Raw genomic sequence first — 22,614 nt, 5'->3', positions numbered from 1 at the left:
ATATTTTACGCTTATTATACATCGTAGATGCGTTGGCAAACGTTTGAAAATTTTTGTCACATGTAACCATCATTTTGAAAAACTAATAAGCTTCAAATAATAGAAATATCTCGCATGCCACGTTAATTATATTATACTATCTATTGTATTATGGTACAGTAGAAACTAAAGTAACGGAAGTACGATATATAATACAACATGCGTGTAATGGACTTACTTAACTGGGATTTATTCTTTACTGGAAAATGAATATCGTATGATAACGCTAGATATATCGAACGATATCCGTCACGAATACCTTTTCGAAAAAGTATTCGTACCGTAAATTTACATATCGAAAGATCCTTACCTACTAAGATAACATTTGAACATGATGCGTTATGAATGAGTAAGATAAAATTCATACTTATTAGAGGAATATGTCGAAACAATAATTTTTTATTATTACAGTTGAAACAAAATGATTGTATTTATCTTTTATTAACGTTCCAAGTCGCTTCGCTAATTTTCCAAACCGCTAATTTATTTATTATATGTCATATTATATTGTATTGTATTTCATTTTATTATCATTATATCAGATGATATTTCGTTTTGCCGAAAAAGGAAAGATTAATGAATGTAAAATTCTCGATAAGTTGTGATTTATAAATAGAATGACAATCAGAAAAAATTGATTTTTCGATAAAAAGAAAAGTGCGGATTTTATTGCAACATAACTTTTCGTATCGTATAATGCATAACATGACATATGCATAACACGGGAGAAATAGATTGAAGGCGGTTTATGAAAGAGGTGACGATGACAAGCGCAAACGTAAGAAAGTTTCAAATTACGTACTACGAATCGAATCATATGTGAAATACACATTTCCAATAAACGTTATCGTCTCATCGTGCTATCTATTATTTACGTATCTTGTAAATAATGCTATAAACGCAACAGTTCATCCTGACAAAATATCTTGAAAAAAAAAAAGTATTCAAACATCATTTCGTTCTTTACATTACAAAACCAGTGTGTAACAGCTAATTAAAACACGCGACACGCATTTGGGAACATGCGATATGTTAATTACTTTTATCGTTGTCGGAACGTTGTGAAACAGACAATGTGAACAAAGCAACAAAACGATAAAAGCGAATATGAGCTTTAATTAATTAAATTGCAACGGTATCGGATATAATTCTTTTATCTTCTTGCGTAATTTTAAGTCGCAGGCTACTGTATATACATAGTTATGTGTATTAACAGTGATAAGCATAGCAGTGATAAGGAAAATGGAAAACTAATATTAATATGTTTGTGGCAATTGTAATTATGTGTTTCAATTATGTAATTCAGAGGTGTAATTTTTAAGTTTTATCTTGTCGCAAATTTCTTAGCATTAAAATTTCAGACTCAAACTTTCAGTATAACATGTAAAGATTTTAATTAAAATTACGAAGTAAAATTGAAAGCTTTCTCTCTAAATTAACAATACGTATTTTACATTATTAACATTACACTGCATGGTTATACCGCATGTATAAGCTAACGTTGCATCAACGAAATGACTGTGGCGAATACGCAGCAGGTTGGTTTGTGCATTGTGCATTCTCCCTTCTCTCGTACCTTATCACATTCTATACATTTATATTTTATATATTGAGAAAGCGTAACGCCGCAACGTCGCGACGTCGCGACGTCTCATCGTTTAGAAACTCACTCGAAAATTCCTTGTTGCGATTTAATTAATCCAAATCCAATTCCTATTAATATGATATGCTACTAAAAAAGATATATTAAGATTAAGGGAATTTTCGCAGCGAATGTAATTCCATTTATATAATTCCAATTGTGATGTTTGATAGTGCGATTGCATTGATAGACGAATTATAAAAGTAATCCAATATTCTCTTTAGCAGTTGTTCAATGAAGAAAATGTGCAAACAAGATATCGATTAACATATTGCACAAGTTTGTTAAAACGATGTAAAGAGAAATGCTAAAGATTTGAAAACAAGAAAATATAAAGGAAAACACTTGCTAAATATTTCTTAATTAAAGGATGCTTGGCGTGTGACTTTATAAATTTTGCCTGAATGAATGATAATTAATATTATTTTTATATCGTATACTTCATCCAAAGGATTGATAGATAGGTAGAAATTTCATAAATTTCATCCACATCCGAGCGCTGCATCCCAGGAAGAGTGAAAGAGATTAACTCGTAAACTATCTTTTTTTAATTATTATTATTATTTAATTTGTACTTTACAAATTGTCCAGCTGGACATTTGGTAAATTTTTCTAACTTAATTGCTAAATGATATGTGGATGGCTACCCCCAGCAGGATACCAGCGGGATTCGCGTTTGACTATTTTATTTCTTTAGTGAGGTCAGTGGGGTGTTTTCTTTTAGTTTTCTTTCTATGAGAGTTTTGCTCGCTTCAGCAGCCAGCTGGTTTGGACGTATTGCCGTTCTTTCCTTGTACTTTTCTGCGTACCTGCCGATGTCTTCTTTGACCGTTGGTACTTTTTATGTCTTAATTGTACTTTTTAAGTCTTTGCGTATATTTTCGTTTCGTGTGCTTCGCGCGTTTACGTTTGGACGAAACTGGTCGAAATGTGGCATACGGATACTAAGTACAACTCGAGAAATTCAACGTGACCCGATGTGTGTTACGTAACATAGTTACGAACGTTCGAGCCCGTAAGGTGGAGAATCCCTGGGATATCCATAACTCAGTTGTCATACACAAATTTTGGGATGGTTTGAAATATCGTAGCAAATCTAGCAGCTAGGCGAGATCACGAGAGTTTACCCGCGATAGTCGTATGAATGAGTGGAGAAGACGTCGCGTCGCTCGCAGATTCGGCAAATAATTTACGATTGATCGATCGCTTTCTAACGATCTCTTCTTTGGCTGAAGCCTATCTTCGATCTTGCTTGCTTGCTCAAACTAATCAGGAGGCGGGGACCGTAAGATAAAATACATAATAATTTTCGGACATTTTAAATTGAAAAGTTTGAAAAACTACTTAAACTCGATTTTGAGTCATGCTTCGTAAAGTGATGTTGTTCACATTTCTCCAAAAGTGTCGCGTTTCAAGTACGAAAGTTATGATGAACCGATTTACCTATGCAGTTCGGTCAACGATATTTCCCGCCGATTCCGGCGTTTTTCTTGAAGATTTTTGAGAAAAAATATCGAAAATAATAGTGATAGAAGAGGGATAAGAAAAAAGGAAGAAGAAGGAAAAGAAAGGAAACGCAGATTCAGTGTTTTATGAGACTAGGTCGACGGCGTTTGTTAAGACTAAGAATGTCATTCGTGGCTGATATAATTGGATCTTAAGTTTAGGAGAATCAAGAGGGGGACACAGACCTTTGGAAACGGCGAAAAAGAAAGAAAAAGAAAAGGAAAGGACGAAGAGCAAAACGTAACGAAGAGACAAGCGGGAGCCGTATCATCATATCATCATATCTGTCGTAATCAAGGATCCTTTATTTCGTCTGCACGATCTTTCAACGTTCATTTCCACAAAAGTAATCTGCCTTCCATGTTGTATACATATAAGTCTGTTATCTGGCTGAAAGTTCCGCGTTGAAAGTCCGACCTGGTATGCCGCGATATTTATGTATCACGTGCCTTTGATCTCGAATCCTTCGAGAGTTCAAAAAGATGAAGGAGGAGGCTACCGAAATCTTTTCTCGGAAAAGAACAGTCTCGAGAGTGTTTGTCTTTAGCGAAACTGATGTTGAATTCACGTTTGGATGCTTCGGTTGCCTTGAATTTTTAACTCGTAATTGGTATGGTAATCATATTGTTAGATAGATAATATATTTAGAAATTGCCTGGTAATTAAAAGGACAAAAGATGAAAAAAAAATGGTATTTCATGTAAAAAAGATCTAGCTGATAAACTATTTTCTAAATTATCAGAAAAATAAGAACCTTGCCCTAGTTAAAAATAGATGTTGGTGGTTCTCGTTTGAAGATATAGCAGAATTAGGAGGAGAAGATATGCTGTTGTATTAACGTGGCTCTTCTGTTTTGAAAAGAAAAAAGATGTAAATTCAACTGGAAATCAAGCAGGGTTGAAAGGAAAAGATGGGCAGAAAATATGTTTTTCGCTTACAATGATATTTATAGCCTTCCGTTTACAATACCAAATCCCAGTGGTGAAATACGGAAGGGAAAACGTTATAGCTTGCGGTATCTATCTTACGTTCCAAGTATTGATTGACGGATTTGAAACATTGGCATAACTCGAAGGGTGAATTAAATCGCAGCTATAAAAGTAATGAAAAGAATTTGTATAACATATATTTGCCTTAATTGATTTTGATTCTGAATTAAAGGATTATGAATTATATATCTGTTTCGATAATTCTCGGTTATGCTAAAATTATGGTAATAATGGTAATTTTTAACGTATAAATTTGTATTTTTCCGCTATATATTTACTTTTCCAATGTAGTACATCTCGTGTGTAACTTAACTTTAATGAGCCTAAATAATTTTGTTGTAGAAAATATTTATCGTGAAATAATCTATTCGCGGGTGTATGAGTTATTGACGATAACTAATTCAATGAAATCGTTTATATTAACAGCCTTTCTAATAAAGATCGTTGAAATATGTATGTATAAAATCGTAAGAAGTGTATAAAATTGCAAGTTCAAAACAGATGTAAAAATTATGCAACTTGTTAATAAATTAATATCTTGTGTTTTATCTATTTTTGTACATTTTCGTTTTGTGTGAAAAGTAGGTGTTTCTATATTCGATAAATCTAATTATTCAAAATTATTAACGTTATCGTTACGTTACATACGTATAAAAGTCAAAATCGATTTGCGAAAGAGCTACTTAATTAATAAAAAAAAGATCTAATCTAGATTGCGAGTAATTAATTATTACTGATTTTCTTTTTCGTAATATAGCTACATATGGAACAAATTTATATTTCAATTGAATTTATACGCAATTTCTTCTTTCTTCATTTTCGCCAGAGTTACAATCCTGTTAATACATAACAGAAAACAGAACGTACTTATAACATACATGTTCGATGTTTTGTCTAGAAACTAAACTAACACTGCATTATATTTATTATATCTTTAGTTGAGTCAACATTAAGAAATTGAAATTACTTATGCTATAATTGAAATTGAAATTGATGTTATTATCAGTAATCAGGCTGCGACTAAATTTCATATAAACGCCGAAAATACATGTCTTTTCTCTTATTCTATTGCATCAGGCTTCGAATCAAATTATTCATTGACCTTGTTTCGAACAGAGTAATAATGTACTTTCTTTAGAACGTTCTAACAGTAAGTACCGGTGATCGAGTGATCCAAGATTGAATGAGAAAACGGTACATTTTTAACGGAGAAAAAGGCTCTCTCCATCTCCGTGTTATATATACACCTAAATGATTTTTATACGGGGCCAAAGTATGCAAACAAATATTATAAACGTCTCGAATATAAATAATATGTATACATAAGTTTGTCGATAGGAAAAGAGGCAAAAGTTGCATGTTACGACTACGTAAAAGTATCTAAAAGTAGCGCGTAAAACATACATATAAGAAATATTCAAGTATGCATACATATTATACATATTATACATATTATACATATTATACATATTATACATACTATACATATTATACATATTATATATATATATATTATATATAAAGGCTCTGAAAAAGTAACCAGAAAAACTTAACATTAAGTGCGAGGATTTATTTGCAAGAAATTTCATTTTGAAAATTATTATGTGGAATACGCGTGTAAGGCTAAATGTTGCACGTATCGTATACCGGCCGATTGGAATTGATTACGCGTTGATCTCAACCAGAGACATTCATGTTGAGTTGAACACACGCTGGGTGTTATACGTTTTTCGAGTTATTTGCTAAATAAAGTGTCTAATAAAATGTTATATTGATTATTACATATCGAAGTGTTATTTATTAAATACACAACGCTCATCATGTAACAGTGAAAAGAGGTACTTATCTTTTGAATGGTTAGAAATGGGAGAAAATGTCCTAAGGTAAACTTAAACGGTATAGAATGGCATAGAAATTCTAGAAATAAATCTGTACGCATTTTTATGCATCGATGTATGTACAAGATGCGCTTCATTTTTAAATGAAACTTTCCAAGTACTTATAGCCGGATCTCTACTTTAGAAAACGCTTTAGAAAAGTATACAATACAAATACATAAAAAAAGGAAATTACAATAGTAAAAAAAGTACATGTGTACATATTAAAAAACATTTTCGCCTTTATTCTAGCGAAATCGAGATATTAAAAATGTCATCTGTTCAAAAAATAAGGAGTATTTATAAACACAGATGAACATAGAATAAACAGTAGATGAAACTGCAACAAATATTCTTTCACATTTTATTTGAATCTTTCGTTTCCTATGCATATCGCAATTATAATCACAATTAAATTTTGATTAATCTAATAATGAATTCTTGCTAAACTCGACTTTTGTTATCTCATATTTGAAAAAGATTAATTTCGTTTTTGTAAAACTACCGACAAGATATTATGTATAATACTTAAAATCCAATCCGAAGAGTAAAGAGAACAGGAAGATGGAGACTAGGAAGGAACAATTTTTTTATACGATTTTCCTTAGGCGACAGAAATGGAATATAATTTTAGCTTCCCTAACTCGAATATCTCCGTCGTAAGAAGCAGGAAGATAAAGAGGATAAGTTAAACATTTCCTAAGAAATGAAACAGACAGAGTTTTAATGAGTTGCCCAAGCAAACTATGCACGAGAAGAATGTAAGACGATTAAAAGTCCGTTTAAAATCGTTATATAATGAAAGATCTTTCGGAGGAAAGAGTTTACTTCCTCACGTTACAGTTAAGATTGTGGCGACACATGAGTCATAAGACGAGGCGAAGCGAGAGCGACTCATGTTATTGTTGTGCCTCGGATTACGGATACCGCCTCGACATACGAAATTAGCGCGCATTCGTTCCAAGTCGAATTTGAATCTTTCGACTCCCCCCGACCAGTATAAATAAGCGGACACGATCGCGAGCAAAGTAATTACCAGTAATCAATTGTGAGCGATTATCGAGACATACCGAGTATCTCAGAGTTATTATCAAGTTATCCGTGAGCGCCTATTCTATTTTGTTAAACACTTTGTACGAACGTCTATCGACGGTATCAACCTATTTAATTATTTATTCTAAATACATTTGACGCTTACAACAGCAATCATTCTCGTCATTTCGTTATACCAATACATCCATCATCCGCCATATTTGGTGACCCCGACATGGCGAACAGGAAACAGTTATAAAAACGAAATGGCGACTGATAGCAAACAAAGTACGGCCAGTCAAACGCTCCGTGTACCGCCCTTTATGCCCATGAAGATCAGGCTGTGGTTCTCCATACCGGAGAGACAATTCGCATTTACGAACATCACCAACGACGAAGAAAAATTCACGGCTCTCATATCCTGCTTTGAGCCTCAGTATCTAGGGCAAATTGAGGAAATAACAATGAACCCTCCGGCCACAGAGCAATATGAAACACTGAAGGGCGAGCTAATACGCATCTTGGCAGAAATAGACGACGATCGAGTGCAGAGGTTAGTAGAAGGCGAAGTGATGGGCGATCGGAAACCATCACAATTCTACCACGATATAAAGAAACTCGCCAGTCCATATGCGTCCGAAAAATTCATCCTCATCTTGTGGAGGAATCGGCTACCGGATCGCTTGAGAAAAATCCTGGACGTGGTGGATACAGACGTAAACAAGTTAACTCGGGCCGCGGATAAGATAGAGGAGGCATTTTCACAAAATAGCCGCGCTAATAAAATAACTACCGTTACCGAGCCGCCGGTGCAAACTGCAACAACAAATGACTCCTTGACCGCAACAATCAACGCCCTATCCAGGAAAATAGATGCGCTGGCGAACGACAAACATCGTCGATCACGCTCACCCTTGCGTCGACAATTTCGCCGCCGTTCGCGCTCTAGAAAATCACCGCGGCGGTATAACGCCACTCAAAAGCCAGGCATCTGTAACATCAATCACATCTCAGTCCGCATCGGGGACGAGGCTGCGCTTCGGAGCCGATGAGCTGATGACGGAAGTAGAGATGTGGCGGCACTCGGCTACAATGTATGTCGCCGAGGCGAAGTGCCTAATGAACCCTCAATATCCTAACGGTCCTTTCGCCTAATATTCGAGAACGCCTAACAAACGCGTGGATGGCGGGGATATTGAGGGATGACAAAGAAAAGGAATCAGATTCCGCCGAAAGTAGTTGTAAGAGTTTTAGTCTTGAAAAGTCGCGTCTGGAGTTTAGAAGTGAATTGTAAACCAAGTGCTAAGAAATAAATTCTCTCTTTTTATTTCTTTATCTTTATCTTTTATCTTTCGTTTTCGATATCTCTTTTTTATTTTACGTGACAGCGGAATGGTCTATGTTTTTATCACGCGAAATTCCGTGAACGCGCGCTAAAGTGTCGTTCTCCGTGCAAGTGGAATCAGGGAAACGGGACCAGATGAAAACGATGATCCATTTAATAATCTTATCTCTAACTCTGGAATTTAAATTACGATACGATGTTAATAATAAATAACTTTCCAGTCTTCGATACATTTCGATTATAAGTATTATAATTAAAGAAGTGAAATGGTAAATAAATTACATATAGAAAGATTTGTTTTGTTCTAGTATTAGTTTCAGATTGAATTTCGTAATAAAACATGATCGAAAAATCGACAATTGGCCGCTAAAGGGAACAAAATGCGATTCCATATAATTTTTGGTAGCATCTATATTTTTCCCAGTGCTGAATATGGTAAAATCGCCTGCAACATCCTAATCGTCTAAACATCCTTTGATCAGAGAAACTAAATTAGTAGAGATTTCATCAATAGCGATGAGAAATAACGTAACATTATTGGACAATTTTTAAGGCTGAGTCTCTATCTATCTTTTCTATAAATTCTGATTTGGATAATGTTTGTTGTACTCTAATATACTCTTGGATATATCTATCGATATGCAGGTTTAGCATGAAAACACAGACGATATTGTTCCCAATTTTTCACTTTTCGGAAATGTGAATGATTCTCGTATCCACATTACTCTATAAGCCTTTTCTGTATCAAGGCTGAAAGTCGTAAGTTATTGTTACTTACAACTACAGTACAAGCTACAGGACTTGTAAATTGATGTATATAAGATTGTGTTAAATAATCCACTGCTGAGCGGAGTTTTCTGAATCCATATTAAATATTGGATTCTACGTGTATTTCACGCTAGCCTAGAATTTACCACTCTATCTAGAATTTTACAAAAATTACTGGTTAAGACAATCAGTCTATAAAAAGATTTCTTACTCGGCTGTAGTATATGTACTAGAATAGCGGTTCTCAAAGTTATCTTGCATATGCATATTCTCAATTGATGATTTGATCGTACGATATATGTATTAGTCTACATGCCATGAAATGAATAATTTTCCCAAATACACAGAAAAGTAACTCTTATAGTAACTTGTATGATCGACGTGTAATAAAATTCTACATTAAAGATGAACACGGCACACAGAGTAACGTGATAAAATTTGACTTCTTACTTATCTATCTACGATATAGGTACCTACATGGATATAATTAATTTTACAATGAAAAATATTTATAGGGATCTACAGTTTGGATTTTGATAAAGCACTATGTATCCTATATACCTAGTAGTGTGATAGGTATCGATCTGTACGATTTATCGAGTAACAGCAAATATCACGCGGTCGGTAAAATTAACTGTGAACATAAGCTTTTGATTGCTTGTAATAACAAGGGAGGATATCGTAAACAGAGCAGCTGTTGGTTCTCGTGGATTTTGCTATTTTCCGGCAGAAATTAACCATATTATGGTGGTGGAGCTAGTAGGCAGCTGCATCGTAAGAGAAAGCATCTAATGCGAAATATGTACCGGCCAGAAAGTGAAAAATGTTACCATGCAGAAAGGACCGACTTTTTGGTTCCGTTGCGGTGCGTAAGAAAGTGATTGGACGTAAATGATAAATCGCGTCGACCAAGTTGCCATACAGATGATGCAACGCGGTCTCAGCTGTAATTTCCTGTAATATCGTAGGAGGGGTGGGGGGTGGAAGAGCTGAAATGAATTCCATGGAAGATTAAGATTAAACGCTACCGCCTCTTTCTTTTATCCCTAGTTGCTACACAAACTTTATGAGCAGAAAGCCGAAATAAATTTTCGTCCGATTGTAAGCTAATGCAAATGAGGATAGGAAATAATTACAGGTCGTGTAATGATCGGTCCGTGATATAGCAAATTTTGCCGTATAGATCCATATCGGCTTGTTGGAAAATATTTGACAAATTTCAATCTCATTTCATAAAATATTTGATAATTCGCAAACCAAGATCAAGATTTCTCACCATTTGGTTATAGATTGGTAAAATTATAGAGATACTGTGACAAAGATATGGCAGTAGAGGCAAAAGGAAGATCAAGAACGTGATATAGCGTGACAACTAAGTATTTATTAAATGGTAACACGCTAATGCATAGACAATACAGGGATCATTAAAATCTCTAAGCGACATGGATCCGCAGTGCTTTGATCAAGGGATCGATGGATTAACTATAGAACCTTAATGGCATGAAATTGTCAATTAATCGAATCGCGGCTGCAGAAATGATCTTCTCTCCGACATATTGTACGTAATGAAATTACTCGTAACTTACGTTGCGTTGCGACACGCACGAAACGTCGTGTATCGGTTTTGAGAATAAATATATCGCGTTTTATTAGCTTTCGATCGACACTGTAAAGCGCCTTTACCGCGTAATGGATTGTTAATTTCGTTAATGCGTGTTTGATCCGTCGATAGTGTCCAATTACTTTTCTGCCGTTGCATTCATTATTGCCCTGAACAACCTGTATCAATATTATTTCTTGGATCACTCTTGGGGTGCGTTGAATATCAAACAAATTAATTGCTCTTTTCGCTCGCGTCTCTATTAATTTTGTAATATTATAGGTTCTCCGACAATAGTTTACAAATTTATACAAAATACTTGAAATCATTAATACCTACATGTACGGTGACACGCGATCATCTAGGATACATCTGCTCTTATTAAATTCAGTTCTATTTAATAAATTCTATTAATATTCGCATGTTTTCTTCTTATTATTTTTTTTAACACTGATATCGCACAACGAAAAAATATCCTTCTTCCCTTCGTAAACCTTTCCCTGATTCGAAACACTATCATATTTCAACCTAAAAAGCCTTTCTTTTACCCTGATATCAAATAACAACGGAAATAACCTAGTCTAAAAATATACACATCAAATAGGTGTAGTTACGTTAAAGCCAATCGTTTGATTTATTCTTGTTTAAGAAAAGGTATTCCATGTTTCCATGTATTTAAGGAAACACGCATTTATCGCATCAACGTCTTACATTAATAAAATTCTTTGCATTTTAGATAAAGATGTTTGGAGAATACGTATCTTAATTCATAGAAGACTGGATATAGAGTATCCGAATAAAGTTACAAGCGGTCAATGCTTGACCAAATTTCGCCAATGTTTACTTCTAACAGCAAAACTATGTAGCTCAATGCAAAGTTATTTCTTTCCTTTGTGTGCTAATTTCGTAAAATTCGAAAGTAAGACTTGAATGTGGATAAACGTTATGCCAGATGTAATTGTATCGTAATGAACGTTAAATACGTTAAACAACAATTAGTTGGATCTCGGATCGATATCATCCATTCATCGTAGATAACCCACGAACGTTTTGATTTTACTTAATTATATATTTTATGCGATAAATTGCACACACACACACACACACACACACACACACACACAAGACGTGCGATGTAATAATATAATACGTGATATAAAATGGAAAACAAATATTTTACAATAAAATTATGTAAGCTGGACTTCGAATTCGACCGAAATTGTTCAGGTTTGAAATTCTTCGAAATTACAATTTACACGATAAGAAAGTTAGCATAGAAGAGATTTATAAATACGACTAATGATCTATCCACATGTACGCGTCCAAGGCTGGCAATATCGAAAGTTATTAAACGTATCATGGTTTTATAGGCTAAGATTCCAAAGTAAACGAAATATTCGCAACAATTGTTAAAGAGATCTTCAAAATTTCTCATCATCTTTCGTATTGCAATAATTCTAAACGGCGAAATACGCTTTCTGCCAGAAGTAGTAAGTATTATGTCGTCCGAAAAGTTTCTTTCGTTTCATAGGTTTGTATAAAGATGCGTTGTTGTAAAAAACGTGTCTGTAAAAGAAAGACACTTTTCGGACAACCTAATACATGACTAACTTCTCCGTATTTCTAGATTCTAGAGCATGGCTAGTACCGTAGATACTTTGGTTGGTTTTGCAAGTATCGACAGCGTCTTGATAACACGATCAAACCTTGCTCTAGCAACAGGCGCCGGTCCTCGCATACTCCATTACCACGAGGTTAATTGTGTTAGCGCGTGCCGCATCCGTTGCTTTCCGTTTCGCATTTCGCATTACGCATATGTGAACATACAAGCATGAATGTAACCGATGCGTGAGATGCGTCTGTTACGATCGTGCCTCGTTGGCCATTAATCGCATAAAATAGTTACACTTTCCTCAGTTTCCTTACGAACGAACTTTTTCAATATGCAAAGACAAGTTTGGCAAACGCGACAAATGCAATTCACGAATAGTCCATTTAATCGAAGGTGAATTTTCCCTGTCTCGACACAACACTGGAATTGTTATCCGTAAAGGACGTAAATTTCACGAATATCAGCTAGAATTCCATTTATCAGAACGAGATTTCTCTCAAGACCAGATTCATTGAATTTCTGCTGAGCTCTTTTGTTATTCGAAACACCGACCAATGTCTTATATATCATTTCTTTATATTAATATTCATAAGAATAGACGAATCCAGTAATCTGGAATTGAGTTATCGGATGATTTAAAAAATTATGGTTAGTGGAAAAGAATCTCTGAAGGATTCCGAACGTTCTGTCCGTTGACATGCTCGGATGAATCGAGTTTTATCGCATAAAGGTTTCATAGCTCATTAACGAGTCTGAGACATTTTACGATAGACCATATTTTATGAAAAGAATTTCCTACGATAACGTTACAATGTAATCTCGATTATTTCAATTAACTGAAAGCCAATTGATCTTTCTGAAGTATGCATAAAACAGTTGTTAAGTATGCACACACACATACACACGTACACAGAGTTAGTACCTATACGTACATGTAGAATACACTACAAACTTTCTTCTATCTTCATACTCTGGTAAATACATGTTCTATAGAAGAAGATACTCTTTGCGTACACTCCTATACATGTATATTATCGTGTTCGCATCTTATATTAGCATATACATATACCGAAATTTCCCTAGGGTCATGTACATTATTTGAATCAGTAAATTTCGTAGCAATCTTACAAATCAAACTTTGAATACATTTGAATATATTTTATTTATAATCAACAAACTTTTTTACAGCAGCGGAGGTCGAAATATGCCCACAAGTGGCACAAGTTAGAAAATCTGTTTGTTATTAAACCAATGTTTCAAAAGTTTTGTTTCAACTTGTAATTTCACAGTATTATGTTATATATTTGTTTATTTATATGTTGATAAAACGCTATCTAAATCTAAACCCAATATACACACACAACTGTGTTACAATTATATATGCTATAAATATACTATAAGTATTTGCATAATTACAAATAGGAAAGGTGAAAAGAAAAGAAAAAAATTGCGATAGCTACATAATATATTATACATTATAAAATTAAATATAGGTACAATTACACAAATTCTACGTTTATAACATAAACTAAATCGCGCTTAAAGCTCTATATAAAGATTTCTTGAAAGAATGATTAGAGCAAGAATAGAAAAACAGTCGATCTTATCCGTAAATGTATTGGCTAATTTAAGCATTCGATTAATTGCATATTTAGTTTTTACAAGTGGAATAGTGAAATATCTGATTTTTTTTCTAAAAGTTTCTAAGAAAGCGTACGAAAAATAAGCTGTAATAATTGAGAAAAGTAAATTTGATTATTTATCGATTTTAAATGAAAATGAAGGATCATTGATGATTGTGCGTTCAGTCAAACAAACCATATCAAGTGTATTTAGCAATGGTTCATAGTTCTGATCAACACAGGTTTGTTTAAACGAAAGCTATATATTTATAAAATTGTGTTTTAAGAATTGCGAAGGCCGAATAATTGAAGCATACTCTAATTGAGATCTAACTAACTGAAAATACAATAACCTGATAGTAAAACTGTCTTAAATGTTATTAGAAAGGCAAATGATAGAACCTAACGACTTAGAAGCAGTGTATGCAATATTACGGAAATGCTTGAATAGATAGAATGTATGTAGACACCAAAGTCGATAATTACCCTAATTTTTTTCTAACAATTTATGATCATTAATTAAAGACTGTTAGATGATTGCTACAGGACCCCATATATTTACATAACATTTAGCAAGATTAAGATTTATTTTGTTTACTCCACATCAATCGCAAGTTTATTTGTGAGTTTATTTGTGTGACTAACATTCGAAATTCGTCTGAAAATTTTCGGGTCACCAGTGTATAAGAGAAACTCGCTATTAACAAAAACATCGGCCAACTCGTGAATAAAACTATCAAACAATAATACATTGGGATATGAACCTCGAGAAATTTTCCTTATTTCAACAATTTGTAAACGATTAGTGAGATAAGATTTAATCCATATCAACAAGTTTCATTTACATGCTACAGCTGAAAGTTTCGACAACAATGTTGGAACTTTGTATTATTGAATATTAAAACTTTTTAACCAATGCGTGTCACAAATATTAACAATTTAATATTATAAATTACTTTTTTTTGACACGAGAAGAGCTATATATGTAGGTATTAAAATCTTATCTTCTGAATTAGGACATCTACTCTGTCTATCAATTATAAAGGAACTACAGACAGACACACACATACACACCCGATAATGAAATCGGTTGAGTTAATGAATAACAATCAATTTCATTCTATATGCGCTTACTGGCGGTTCTGTATAGCTTAATTTCAATTTATATGTTAAATTATTAAACTCTGTTGTTCGTTAAATTAGTGAAATTGGAATTTCAATGGCATAACAATTTCGTTAAGTATATGTATTTCGAAGTATTAAATTACACGCAGTCATCCATCAAGGTCTTTGTGCGTCCTATAGAAATTTGTCTTTAAATTTCATTTAAGAATTTTTTTTACATTTATTCTTATGTTTATTGCCATGTTAAGATAGCATTAATTTTATTAATTATGATATAGAATGGGATAGAACGGATTATAATCGCTCAACTTTCAGTCGTTAGACATCTCGCAAGGTGATGTCCGGACGGGATATACGACGGGATAAAAGACAGACCATCTCTCACGACCACTTTCAGCTCCTTGTCAATAATGTCGTTTGTCCGGACGAGTTAAAAGCCATCTAACATAAATTAAAATTTCTAGCACATCGTACGACACGATTTTAAGTGCTATTAATATGATAGAAAATATCCACGGTAATGATAGATACATATAATTCGGAGCGAAAGCAATATAAAAAAATAGTTGTAATAACCATTTAATTTAATCATTATCGACTTTCCTTTAAAATATTTGCGATACATTAACACTGACCATTTTCTTGGATCGTATGATCCTCTGTCCAAAAACAGATCAGGGTACTTGGTAACTTCGACTGATACGATGCATTTTCAAAAACGAATTCATTTTATTAATGAACACTTACGTAAAGTGCAAATAATTAAATTCTTATTATCGTAAGACAAGTAAGCTCTTTGCTTAGATAGATATTATAGATATTATAGATATTATAGATATTCTTGTGGAAAAGTAGTCTAGTACTGAAGTATCTATTATTAATAATTAGTAGATATTTCAGTGGCAATATCTTCTAGGAATTACATATTTCGAATTGTACAGAATTAATTAATTGGTTAGGGTCTACCCTCGATATAAACAAAAGTAAGAGTGATAAATTGCGTTTGCCGAGTCGCTCTACTTAGAGTGAACGAGTAAAATAAAAATGTAAGATCTTGTCTACGTATAGAGAATGCAACGGTAATTGTCATAAAAATAAAGGAAAATATAAGTACATATACATATACCGCATTTAATTTTATATTATTCCATACTAATTGAATAACTGAATAGTTAAAACGGCAGTGTTACCTGTAGTAGTCAATGGTACACGCACTCGATACTCGATACTCGCTACTCGCTACTCTTTACTCTCTACTCGTTACTCGTTACTCGCTTCTCGTTACTCGCTACTCGTTAGTCACTACTTGATACTTATACAAGATACTCGATATCCAGATACTGGATACTAATTTTGAAAATCTACTGGAATCTTTCCCAGAAGAAGAGGAAGGTGAGGAAGAAGAAGAGGAAGAGGAAGAGGAAAAGCAAGGCGAAGAGGAAGAAGAGGAAGAAGAAGAGGAAGAAGAAAAGGAAAAAGAAGAGAAAGAGGAAGAAGAAGAGGAAGAAGAAGCGGAAGAGGAAGACGAAGAGGAAGACAAAGAGGAAAAAGAGGAGGAAGAAGAGGAATTAGAGGAGGAAGAAGAAGAAGAAGAAGAAGATAAAACTTGGTTTGTAAGAGGCATTTTTCTTAATATGTAGGATAATACTTGCAGCCAAAGTGATGAAACAAACGGCAAAGTTTGGGCATAAAACTACTTTCGATGGTAAAGCATAAAGGGCGGAGACGTATCCTACAGCAATTTGAATGTGAAACTTGAGATATCTCCCAGTCTGTTTAAATGTTTTTTGTAGTTGGCGCGACAAAAGAGTGGCACACCTGCTTCTAGTCACTGTCCTCAATGTCAGACATCGAATAACTTTTGGGAATTATCTATGCCGAAAATAAATTTTACCACCGTTCTAGACTCGACAAACAACGAGAGTGTGATCGAAGAGTGGAAGAAGGGCCAACTGATGCTATTGCAGATAGCAGTAAGGAATCAGAAGTAAAATCAGGAAAAGTCGCACTGCAAAATCGCAATGGAAGTAGCGTTCTCAATTTTATTCGTTTAATCTCGGATTACGTTGCAGCATTACGTACATATATATATATATATATATTTTTTAAAGATTTCCATCCGATATTATCTAGAGATATTTGTACAATACGTAATAATACTTTCATTAAGGGAGCGAGATATAAATATACGCTTCAGATGCATCGAATATCTATTTGTATTGTATTGTATTATTTTATAAATGTGTGTAAGGAGAAGAGGACCGTAGCATAATGACGCTTGGTATTTGTATTTGTTTGTAAATAAATATATTTGTTATACATACGCATCAGAATATTTATCCACGTGCTTGCTAACTTTCAGTCAAGTTGTGTGAAATTCTCCAGGCGAACAATGCAACAATCCGTACTCTCTCAGCTATGTAAACTGCTATGCGGCTTGACAGGAGTTCGATTCATCTCAAGTATCATCGCTAGCGATCCATCGCATCGATAGGATAAAGCATCGGATATCTCACGTATGTTTTACAACTATGTGGATAGCCCGACGGATTTAATCCACCTCGATTTAGTAGGCTGCCCTGGTATATCTTTATTCTAATATCGAGATAAAAAATCGATGGTACGAGCGAATTGCTTGTTAACGTTAACTAGACACGCGGCTTTCTTTTGCCGGCAACATTTTACTCACCGATGTGATGGAACGTTAGAGAAATGTATTTTTTGTTCGACGCTGATCACAACTGTCGTAAAACTTTTCGTCTTTCTGCTACGATCCACGATTTTCTTCATTCCTTTTTCAACCGGATTCCGCTACGTTACAAATTATTTAGTCGGCAAAAAGTAAAAGTGCTTTACGGACGATGGAACGAACGACTTTAAAACGAACTTTCGGTAAAGAGAGACAAGCTTTGATCGATACATTGCCGAATTTATATTGTACATGACTACGGTAAAGATGGTTGAGAGATGGAAGGACACGTAATTACAACCAGCAAAAGTCAGCGTACTATCGTTCAGCCTGCACATACGAAGGATTAGGATTAAACGATCAATTTCAAATTATTCGTAGTACTCCATATTGTAAAACACGATTTCATATTCGTAGTAGGTAATCACGTACTAAGCTGTAATAAAAAAATCTGTGAGATACTGCAGGACTCATGGTATTCATTGATACCGATTCGGTTCGCTATTCAGTTGCTTCGTTAAATATTATTTTTTCCGAAAGTCTCGTAAGGAATGCAAAAATGTTACATTACGGATCTGCAGTGAATTTCTTATTCAAAATTCTATTTAATGTTTTTCATGGCGACTTAGCAAGAATAATGTTAGTTACAGGGTTGATTTTTATTCATGTCACTTGGAACGAATTCATAATTTTAGTTGCTTCTGCGGTTTCATTCTTCGTAATAAATGTCCTGAAACGAAGAATTGCGCTATCTGAAATCGTCAAATTCTTCGTTTCTACGGGTGTTCGAAGATAGCGATTGCATTTCCCGCTATTTTTCCTCTCGCTGTTTAGTAATCGTAAATATATCAAAGTTTAAGAAAGTGTAACACGAGAAACAGAGAACTCCGCTCTCAGAGAATGAGAATTTACTAAGTGACCAAAGTACTGTAACATGACATATTTATATTTTAAAAAATATGTATGCCCTTTATTAGCACGCGTGCAGAAATTATAAACGACCGTTATTTAGAAGACGAATACTAGTTGAGAAAGAGCAGACAGAGCAGATAGAGCAAATAGAAATAATATAATTACGTTTAATATCGATTAGGTTATGAGAGAATAAAAGTACAAGTTTGTTAAAATTAACTGAAATTGAAAAAATGCTAAAACTACTTTTTATGTTGCAGGGCTAAAGCTGTTTTCACGGAGGACGCGATGGAATGAGTTTTCAATGAAATTGCGGACGTGACAAAATGTTGCGAAACGTAGTTGGAGCAAACGAAAGGAATCGACAGTACGATGCTGAAACGTCGATTGAAACGAGGATCGTCGGAAGTATCATGGAAACAGGCATGACTGTGAACAGAGACAGAAGCATTCTTGTCCTCGTTCGAAATGGCGAATATCTGCAAATAATTTTCTGCTAGTCCTGGACGTGGGAAAAAAGGGTTGTTGAAAGGTATCTCCCGTGAACCGGCGCGATTCCCGATGTATCTTTAATGCAACCTTTCTCCTCTGGAATTCAATGTACTTAATAGGCGTATTCTCTTATCACGACACAGAAATGGTTCGTCGTTCGCGCGATAAACAACAATTCTTGGTATCGGTTGTAACTCGAATAGAGGAGGATATTTTCGGAGATGTTCGCACGGAATGTCGTTCGATCGTCGTTGTGAATAATCGTCTTTCCGATTTCAAGTCGAGATCTTCCCGAGAGTAGAAAGCTATCTAGGAATTCTTAGGGAGTCGTCCTTGTATCTCAAACTCAAAGGAGAATGTGCGAAAATTAACAAAACCAGCGAGCGGGAAAGCGATTGCACGGAAGATGAGAGGCGAATCTTCTTTCATAACGACAAACAGATCGGGAAGTAAGTCTGTTCCATTGACTACAGAAGGAAAAAGGAACAACACTGATGATCGACTTATCATTCTCGATAAAGAATAGAGGATAGGAAAGAATACAGATTAAAAATCTATATAGATAAAAGAACGCAAAAGAAATTAGGTACGACGCAAAGTGCTGGGCCGGAAAGAGGACGCGTCATACAAGACGCATAAACAGTAAGGGCAAAAAGGAGAAGAAACGGAAGCGTGAAAGCCTCGTCGATGTATTTTGAAGCGCGCTCGAGGCGTGAAATGAAATAACGTAAAGTTTGCATCGTGCTCAAGATGTGAGTCCATCAGGTGTAGAGGAAAAAGTCAGTGGTAATTCGTGAAGAATTGCGGTCAGAGTTTCTTTAACGATACCGGCTAAACGTTTCCAGCGAGAGGTAATTAGTAGTGGAGGTCAGAATCGTGAAATGCGAGAATACAATAGGAAAGACGCCGCTATCATTACGACAAAACGTGATAAGAAAGCATAGTACATTGGTAGATTTTTTACGTGAGAAGAAAAAATCTTGGCGGAATTAATCGCGAGTGAGTTAATCCAGTGAAACGTTGACGATCTAGAGAAAGAGCGATGCAAGGAATAAAGAACGACAATGGATTAACATCATCGATGGAAAATGAAGGCAGTACATCGATATCGTCTGAAATGGCATCAGCCTGGATCGTTCTAGAATATTGATATTCGGATGAAGAAATCTTCTTCGCCGTATAAAGGTAACCCACGAAAACAATACGAATTGGTCCAATAGGTCAATGGCTGAGCACTTGCTTGTTAATCGAATGGAAGCCTGTTAGAGGCGCTCGCGCGTGAAACAGAAGTGGAAGCGAGCATAGTCGGTGATTCGGCCATGCCAGTTGTCCGCCTGCCTCGTGCCGCAAACAAAATCTGCATAAAGTGGCGACAAGCGTCATCAACTTCATTATACCTGTATCGTATCGATACGGAAGAAATGAAACGCGTTCCTGTCTTTGGATACTCTGGAAATCGTCTCGGAATTGGTGATCGTTGCGACGTGAAAAGCTAATAAAACGAACTGTGACATCGAAGAACGATAAAATATAACGATCTGACTAACGTAGCCGTAATATGTGCCGGTATAGTATATGCTAAATCGTAGGGCTGACTCGATACAAGTGTGAATCGTAAAAAAGGTAAAACGAAAAGTGATTGAAAAAACTACTTTAGTACGTTCGTCTTGAACTGATTAAACGAATCGTGTTGACTGAACGTTTTTAAATTGGTATTTGTGTGAGGTGCGTAGTCACCTCTACGTCATTTCCAATAAAAGAAGCTAATTTCAAATAAATGCGTAATGCGTGCTTATTCGTACTAAATTAAGAGTAAATCGAAAGTTAATCAAAAGGTGTCTATCCGAAGATAGATAGTTTGTCAGCAAATTAACAAATTTTGCGAGAAAAATGCAGAGCCTCCAAGTTTTCGTAAATTCAACGCCCGATCCGTTGAACATGACACTACTGATGGAAAATAACACTTACTACAATAACACAAATATCACGGATTTACAATTGAGAAATCAATTCATACTTCCGTGGTGGAGACAAATGATCTGGACCTTGTTGTTCGCTTGTATGATCGTCGTGGCAACTGGTGGCAACCTGATAGTCATTTGGATTGTATTAGCGCACAAACGGATGCGCACGGTCACTAATTATTTCTTGGTAAACTTAAGTATCGCAGACGCGATGGTGTCTACGCTGAACGTCACGTTCAATTACATCTACATGTTGAACAGTCACTGGCCCTTTGGCACGCTCTACTGCAAGATCTGTCAGTTCGTCGCTGTGCTCACTATATGCGCCAGTGTCTTCACTTTAATGGCAATTTCTATAGATAGGTAAGCGCGTTATTCTTACTCAGAAGTCGAACCGAACAAAATTTTCATTTATATTCTATTTCATATTCCACTATATTTACATGTACGTGTTTTTATTCTATTTTATTTGTTGGTTTAGTAAGAAATGATATAGATAGAAATAATCTTACAATTAGAAAAGAGACAAAGTACTCTTCTGTTTATTGTGAATTGTTTATCGATCTGTTTGTCTTCGTGAGACATACGTAAATATTTGCATTTTAATACATCAGAATCCAAATTGCATGATATTTCAGTGGTATTTCGATATCTTATTCGATGAGTTTCGACAATTATACGCAATATCGGATAATACCTTATCTTAATACAGTCAGCCCCTGCCTCGAAAATATTTCCCAGAGCAGCATTGCAAATTTCAACCTATCGTAAACTTCTATCTAATTGAACTCCTATTATCAAGGATTATGATTTAGAACTCAACTACCTCGACTGCTTCGAGCCAAACTACGCGGCGGTGTTTCAAAGCCGATTAAATACAATTTAATAGCTAATTAGTTTTGCTCCAATAGTTATGATTGAGAATCTTAGGAAAAGATCGAAAAGATGAAATCTGTGAAATGGAACCGCCATGCGAAAGATTACACGTCCATAAACTGGACGAATATGCGGTTAGCTTTGGCCTCGACTGCGCGCACATAGAAACGCCACCTTGACAATTCGTCGCTCCAGGAAAATAAATAACGCTCGGGCCAGACTACAGACGGGCGAAACAACAGATGAAAATCACGATCTCAAAGACGGAAATGCAGCTTTCTCTGTAGGTAGACATTCCAATCTTTGTTGGACAATTTTAACTGTGCTGTGTACGTGAAAGCGTACAAAGAAAACGTAATTTCCGATTCACTGCCTTTTTCCTGAAATTTACATTTAACCCTTTAATCAACCGACGATACTTTTTATTTCTACTTGATAATCATTTATATGTAATACTATTAAGTAATTCCGCACAACTGCAGATTATAGCGTGTATTTTTCGCAAGGTATTATTTAAAATTTTC

At 35.0% G+C, this 22,614-nt stretch overlaps 1 protein-coding gene across 3 annotated transcripts in view; it reads left to right on the top strand.

Annotated features, from left to right (window-relative positions):
- Window positions 1-22,614, top strand: part of LOC139991053 (tachykinin-like peptides receptor 99D) — a 65,766-nt gene that overhangs the window by 10,607 nt on the left and 32,545 nt on the right. For all 3 annotated transcript variants that reach the window (XM_072010838.1, XM_072010839.1, XM_072010836.1), the window contains exon 2: window positions 19,019-21,577. In XM_072010838.1, the coding sequence (XP_071866939.1) occupies window positions 21,141-21,577 (437 nt within the window). In that variant the 5' untranslated portion in view covers window positions 19,019-21,140. The remainder of the gene's footprint in view (window positions 1-19,018; window positions 21,578-22,614) is intronic.

The sequence above is a fragment of the Bombus fervidus genome, chromosome 9 (genome assembly GCF_041682495.2).
Source record: "Bombus fervidus isolate BK054 chromosome 9, iyBomFerv1, whole genome shotgun sequence".
NCBI classification, from domain to species: domain Eukaryota; kingdom Metazoa; phylum Arthropoda; class Insecta; order Hymenoptera; family Apidae; genus Bombus; species Bombus fervidus.
This window is presented reverse-complemented; position numbering and strand designations above follow the sequence as displayed.